General features: G+C 31.0%; 6 protein-coding genes across 6 annotated transcripts; 1 reads left to right on the plus strand and 5 right to left on the minus strand.

The window, feature by feature from the left end:
• Positions 1-60: 60 nt before the first annotated feature.
• NEPG_02438 (uncharacterized protein) lies at positions 61-1090 on the minus strand (the record flags this gene model as incomplete). The annotated part of the gene is made up of 1 exon (XM_013204811.1): positions 61-1090. The coding sequence occupies one exon, from the start codon at positions 1088-1090 to the stop codon at positions 371-373; it is 720 nt and encodes a 239-aa protein (XP_013060265.1). The 3' UTR covers positions 61-370.
• A 27-nt stretch (positions 1091-1117) lies between these two features.
• NEPG_02439 (CAMK/CAMKL protein kinase) lies at positions 1118-2038 on the minus strand (the record flags this gene model as incomplete). The annotated part of the gene is made up of 1 exon (XM_013204812.1): positions 1118-2038. The coding sequence occupies one exon, from the start codon at positions 2036-2038 to the stop codon at positions 1118-1120; it is 921 nt and encodes a 306-aa protein (XP_013060266.1).
• Positions 2039-2576: 538 nt separating this feature from the next.
• NEPG_02440 (uncharacterized protein) lies at positions 2577-3242 on the minus strand (the record flags this gene model as incomplete). Its single annotated transcript, XM_013204813.1, has 1 exon — positions 2577-3242. The coding sequence occupies one exon, from the start codon at positions 3240-3242 to the stop codon at positions 2790-2792; it is 453 nt and encodes a 150-aa protein (XP_013060267.1). The 3' UTR covers positions 2577-2789.
• Positions 3243-3714: 472 nt separating this feature from the next.
• On the plus strand, positions 3715-4064 carry NEPG_02441 (uncharacterized protein; the record flags this gene model as incomplete). Its single annotated transcript, XM_013204814.1, has 1 exon — positions 3715-4064. The coding sequence occupies one exon, from the start codon at positions 3715-3717 to the stop codon at positions 4039-4041; it is 327 nt and encodes a 108-aa protein (XP_013060268.1). The 3' UTR covers positions 4042-4064.
• Positions 4065-4221: 157 nt separating this feature from the next.
• On the minus strand, positions 4222-5778 carry NEPG_02442 (uncharacterized protein; the record flags this gene model as incomplete). Its single annotated transcript, XM_013204815.1, has 1 exon — positions 4222-5778. The coding sequence occupies one exon, from the start codon at positions 5776-5778 to the stop codon at positions 4261-4263; it is 1518 nt and encodes a 505-aa protein (XP_013060269.1). The 3' UTR covers positions 4222-4260.
• A 141-nt stretch (positions 5779-5919) lies between these two features.
• NEPG_02443 (uncharacterized protein) lies at positions 5920-6195 on the minus strand (the record flags this gene model as incomplete). The annotated part of the gene is made up of 1 exon (XM_013204816.1): positions 5920-6195. The coding sequence occupies one exon, from the start codon at positions 6193-6195 to the stop codon at positions 5920-5922; it is 276 nt and encodes a 91-aa protein (XP_013060270.1).
• Between the last annotated feature and the right edge of the window lie 65 nt (positions 6196-6260).

The following is a 6260-nucleotide window of genomic DNA, read 5'->3' on the forward strand; positions in this document are numbered from 1 at the left end:
AATTTAATAAGGTTTATCCATGCACTATTTCTTTAAATATATTATTCTGTTATAGATATAACCCGTATTTATTTAAATCGTATAGCTATTATATAGCTTCATTCACCCTGAAATTATGGTATACTTCTATATAACCATAATTTCAGATGTCATTTAGTCTTGTGGTATCTGTTACACCGTATCTGTAATATTTAGTGTTACTCCCGTGGTGCTTTTATCGTATCTGTATAACCATGCAGATACCTTAATCCGTATGTATAACCCGAATAACCCGAATTTCCATTTATTCCGTATTACTTGAATAACTTGAATAACTTTAATACGTACCCAACTATAAATAGTCCAAGAATCAACAGAAGTAATATACTGATTATTTTATATTTTCTATTTCTTTTTTTTTGCTTATCATTCTTTCAATAATTCTATTAGTGCCTTCCGTGTTCTTAATGGATATATAAGTATTACTATTAATACTTTTTAATTTACTGCCAGTTATTATAAGAATTGTTTGTAATTGCTTTGATAGAATATCCAGTTCTTTTATGTCATTTAATAACCTTGTGATGGCTTTGTTTTTCTGTAGGGATTCTTCTATCCCAGGATTATTTGGGAATTTAATTAGTCCATTTCCTTGCGTATTTGTGACTTCTTCTAATTCTTCATTATTCATTGTGGGATGGCTTATTAAATATTGATTTTTTAGTCTTTCATGCTCTTTGTTGAGCCTTTTTAATTTCTCGGCTGAAAATGCTTTTATTATTCTGTTGGTTCTTTCTGTGAGTCCTTCAATATGCTGCTGCTTCTGGTCTGTGAGTGAATGTTTTGAATTTTCTAGTAAATGCTCTATTTCTTGTGTTATCATAAATACTTCAGAATTGAACTTTTCTGTGATTTTAGTCTGTGCTTCTACTAGTTCTGTATACTCTGCCCCTGTGCTTATTAAATAATCATTAGATGTAGTATATTCCATGTACACCCTCCCGGCTTCTTCTATATTCTCATTTATACTGCGTACTTTACATAAGAACTGAGAGAATTCTGTACTCTCTTTACTGTTCTCTTTGCTGTTCTCTTTACTCTCTGTTTTCATAATTCCCCTAACCGTATTTCATATTTATTATAAATTCAATGAGCAGATTGGTACTCTCTCTTCAGGGGAAACAGCAAGTAGTTGTTCAATAATTGAAATTATTTTGATGGGGACGTGTGGTAATGAAGGGGTTCTTCTTGAAATAGGAAAATATCCATTTACCATAATAAATAAAACAACCCCACACGACCATGAATCAGAAAGGAATCCATTGTATACACCCCCTCTAACGGCCTCTGGTGATGCATAATTTATTGATCCACCGTACGCTTCAATTAGTCCATTTTTCAATGCTTTCTGTGATAACCCGAAATCTATTATTTTTATATCTAACCGGCCGTTAATTAAAATATTCTCTGGTTTTATGTCTAAATGACAAACCCGGCACGAGTGCATATACTTAACCGTATCTACAAGACTTTTAAATATCTTCAGTGCAAGTGGTACAGGAAGTATCCCGTTCCTTTTTATTAAACAGAATAAATCCACACTTTTAAAATATTCTAAGTATATTATTACTACGCTTAAGAATTCCCTATTCCCAAGATACTTTATAATATTCTTATGGTTCAGAATGGGAAGTATCCTTGTCTCATTCCTTGCCTGTACTTTATTCTCATACGATCTAGTACTAATTATTTTAATGGCTAGTTTTTTATGTGTAAGTGTGTCTACGCCCAGATATAAATGAGAATTCTTGTTATGGCTTATTATGTAGATAATCCTTGTTCTTATGAATAATTCAGGAGTATCTGGTTTAATTGGTTCATTCTGTGGGATTCTTTCGTGTGGTCTTTCTGTGGGTGTAATAAGCACAGGGGAAGAAATACTTCTTACTAACCCGTTTTCTGAATATATTTCAAAATAGATTTGGTCTTCTTCTTGTACTTTTGCAGTGTTAGAGATTCCCTGCAGTGTGATCATGCTTTGAGTCCTTTTCCCTTCCATTTTTAATTTAAGTGCTTTTCCGGGGTGTTTTAGTGTGTTTATTATGCAAGCTATCCAAACATAATAATGAGGCCAGAAAAGGAAGAATCAATAAGAGAAGAATTCTTTAGGGTTACTGATGATTTAAAAGTATTATTAGGGGTTATAGTCCTATTTATACTAAATTACATATTTGCACTATACGTAGAACTAAAAGCCTATCAAACTGAATATTCTTATAATTAGCATATTTTATATTTTAGGGTTATATCGGGTTATATTACTTATGATAGTATTATTATTAATTAATACTTATTACCATTAGATTATTAAATATTACTCTATTACTCTATTATAATTTATTACTCTATGTGTATTAATTAATACTTATCATACTATAACTTATTACACTATGTGTATTATATATCACTCTATTATCATACTATAGTTTATTATATATAACTTATTACTTATTGTGTATTATGTTCTATTACTTAATACTTATTGTGTATTATGTTCTATTACTTAATACTTATTGTGTATTATGTTCTATAATTTATTACCCTATAACTTATTACTTATTATCTATTATATTCTGTCATGTATCATTACTTATTACTTATTATATATTATATTCTGTCATGTATCATTACTTATTACTTATTGTGTATTATGTATTAATATATAACTTATCATTACTTATTACTTATCATACTATGTGTATTATATTCTGTCATGTATCATTTACTTATCATACTATGTGTATTATATTTTATTCATATATACTTCTTGACTTATTGTCCCTCTCCTTCTGTTTCTTCTTTAGTCTGTTAATGAGATATTCTGCTCCCTTGTTCTGTGCTGTATACATGGCCTGGGCTACTTTTGCTTGCTTCCTTGAGATATAAAATGGCTTCTTGCCCTCCTTCACCCGCTCAAGTTCTTTTTGTTTTTCTTGCTGTTCATTTCTTTTTACATATAGTAGCTTATTTCTTGCTTCTATCCTCTCCATTTCTTTTTGTACATTGTCTCCTTTATTTTGTCTTTCTTTAAGTATTTCCTTCTCTTTGTCGTATAAGAAGGAATAATTGTCTGCTAAATAGATCGGATTGACTTCTTTATTAAAGAACCGTGGATCTTTAATCGGGTTAATCGGGTTATGCCTTCTATCTCTATTTCTGGCTGTGCTTGAAACTTCTTGTGGTGTGCTTTTATTTCTACACATTGTGTAATAAAATTTTATTATTTAGAGTAAATGACTTAATACACAGTGTATAATAAGTAATAAGTAATAATAATATGTGTAATAAGTAATAGTAATATAATATACTATGTGTAATAAGTACTAGTAATATAATATACTATGTGTAATAAGTACTAGTAATTTATTAGTCTATGTGCAAATAGTCTTAATTTACTGTGCTATGTGTAATAAGTAATATGTCTTATCATTCTTATTATAATATAATGTACTATGTGTAAATAGTACTAGTAATTTATTAGTCTATGTGTAAATAGTCTTATTCTATATACATTATTTTATAATCATTGGTTTATTTATTATAGTATAATATAGATTAAGACTATTTACACATAGTACATTACTTATTGTACTATGTGTATTATTTATTGGTTATATTTTATAATTTGTGATTGGCATAAAAAATTATAAATAATTAAAAATTAAAAATTATAACATGAAGATATATAACACATTGTGTATAATATTCTGTATTATAAGTATTAAATGTATTTTACCAACAGGCACAGCAGGCATGGCAGGAATGGCAGCAGGAATGGCAGCAAATACACCAGCAGGCATGGCAGCAGGAGCAGCAGGGGCAAATGCACCCGGTATGCCTGGTATGCCTGGTCAGCCTGGTATGCCTAACCAGCCCGGTATGCCTGGTCAGTTTGGTCAGCCCGGTATGCCCGGTCAGTTTGATCAGTTTGGTCAGCCTGGTATGCCTGATGCTTCTTCGCCTGCTTCTAATCCATCTACATCTAGTCTTGCTGCATGGTAGTATTACTTATTACACATATACTAATATATATTACTTATTACACATATAATAATAAATAATAATGTGTATATTACTTATTATACATATAATAATAAATAATAATATGTATATTACTTATTGCACATATAATAATAAATAATACATTTTATTTTTATAAACTTATTATAATTTATTATTAATTGCGTACTATATATTACTTATTACACATACAGTAATAAATCATCTAATACCCCGTAGGTCACTTAACTTGTTAAATACCCGCTTACCAACAGAATTGTACCCTGGAAGTACATTTAATGGATTCTCCCTGCTATCAGAAATATTCTTCTTAATGCTACCACAGAAACCATCAGAAGATAACCCAAGTAAGGCTAAATCAATATCCTTTAACTGTGAGAATAACCCCATACTGTAATCTAATAATTCTTTCAGGTTCAAATTACCCGATATGGTAAGATCATTCTTTTTTTTAATCTCATCTAAAATACACTTAAACCTGTACCTGAGTGCATCTATCCCAGGTACAACTAATTCTAAACTCTTCCCTAACCGTACTGAGAGTGTATCTAATGTCTTGGCTATATCCTCAGTCAGTGACATAAACCGGTCCTTAAAGTGCTCTGTCTGATGGTTGAACAGGGATGAATTTATGTCAGTCCACTGACCCTTTAAGGAATCAACCGACTTCTCCACACTCTCCCATAATGAGCCTAATTTATTCATGTCAGGTGGGTGTATAAATTCAGTCAACTTCCTCATGTCCATCTCTAATGAGACGGCTAGTGACGGGATATGCTCAGATAAGTTGAATTTAGGGTTATTAAGGATACTTTTGTATGAGCTCATTAACCCATTAACAGCAGATGGTGAATATTTCAGTCCATTAACTATCCCGTCTACAGAACCAACAGCTGCATGTAATAAATAATTAGCAGCACCTTTCATGCTGCGAGTGCTCCTGTCTAAGAAGTCAGAGGACAAGTCCCTTACTGAATTAGTCAGTTCCTTAGCAGCAGAATTGGGTGTGACTAACCCCTTCCTGACTAAGTCAGCTAGTAAATGGGATGACCGTACAGTATTATCAAATACGTCCATGGTCTTATTGGCAGCTGCTGACGTATACGCCCGTGCTAATTTTGCCTGTAATAAAAGGTTCTTCTTGGCATTCTTTATCCCGTTCTTAATGAACCCTTTTGTGTCAGGTATTTGACCGGTGTGTGACTGAAAAAATTTTAAAAAACCGTTTTCAATTTCTGACTTTTTTTCTGGAATATCCGATTTGTTAAAAATTACTTCTGCGATATCACCATGTTCTGGTATGAAAGATGGCCTAATCTGGTTTATAACGTATAATTTTGATTTTTTAGGGTTAGAATAAGTGGAATTTCCACATTTGGTAATTTCTGATTTTGAATTATTTATTTGCTTAGTGGATGAGTCAATGAAATGATCATCAAAATCACTGTACTCAGGGAAGTCTTCTGATACGACCGTACTTTTAATTTTTGAATTTTTGAGTAATCCAGAAATAACGGTATTTTTTAAAAAAATACTTGCCTTATATAGTAATCCTGTGATATAATTAAGGTTATCTATAAGCACATTCTTTTTTTTTTTAGACTCGGTAATTTCCACAGGGATTATTGGATTCTCTGCAGTGCTGTATACAGGATTACTGCCATGGCAGTAAATTTGGGTTACAATAATAATTCCTAATATGAGGATTTTCTGTTTCATTTGGGTTTGTGTGTATTTGGGTATTTATAGATAGTTTATGATACTTGATACAGTTTTATGTTTGTTTTATAATTTTATTTATCCGTTTTTTACAAAAATTTTTATTCGTAAAATTTTTATTTTTATAAAAACCTGAACATTCTATACAAAAAACCTATTGAAACGTACAAAAACCAAGGTTTTATCGTATAACACCGTGACAAAATCTTTTTTAGTTGAGGACGAAATTCGGGTTAGTGCTACAATTGTTTTAAAATCAAGTCCTGCAGTAGAATTAAGTATAAATGAAGAATGAAAATTTTTTGGTGGTCCTAAATACACGAGAAAGTCCGTTCCGTATTTTATACCACTAGTCAGATATACATTAGACATATTAAACAGAGAACCACAGAGAAGCCTCTTATCCCCAGCTGACATAAAATAAAAAAGGAGTAAAAAATAAAAAAAGGAGTAAAAAATAAAAAAAGGAGTAAAATAAAAAA

The sequence above is a fragment of the Nematocida parisii genome (assembly GCF_000250985.1).
Source record: "Nematocida parisii ERTm1 unplaced genomic scaffold supercont1.7, whole genome shotgun sequence".
NCBI lineage: Eukaryota > Fungi > Microsporidia > Nematocida > Nematocida parisii.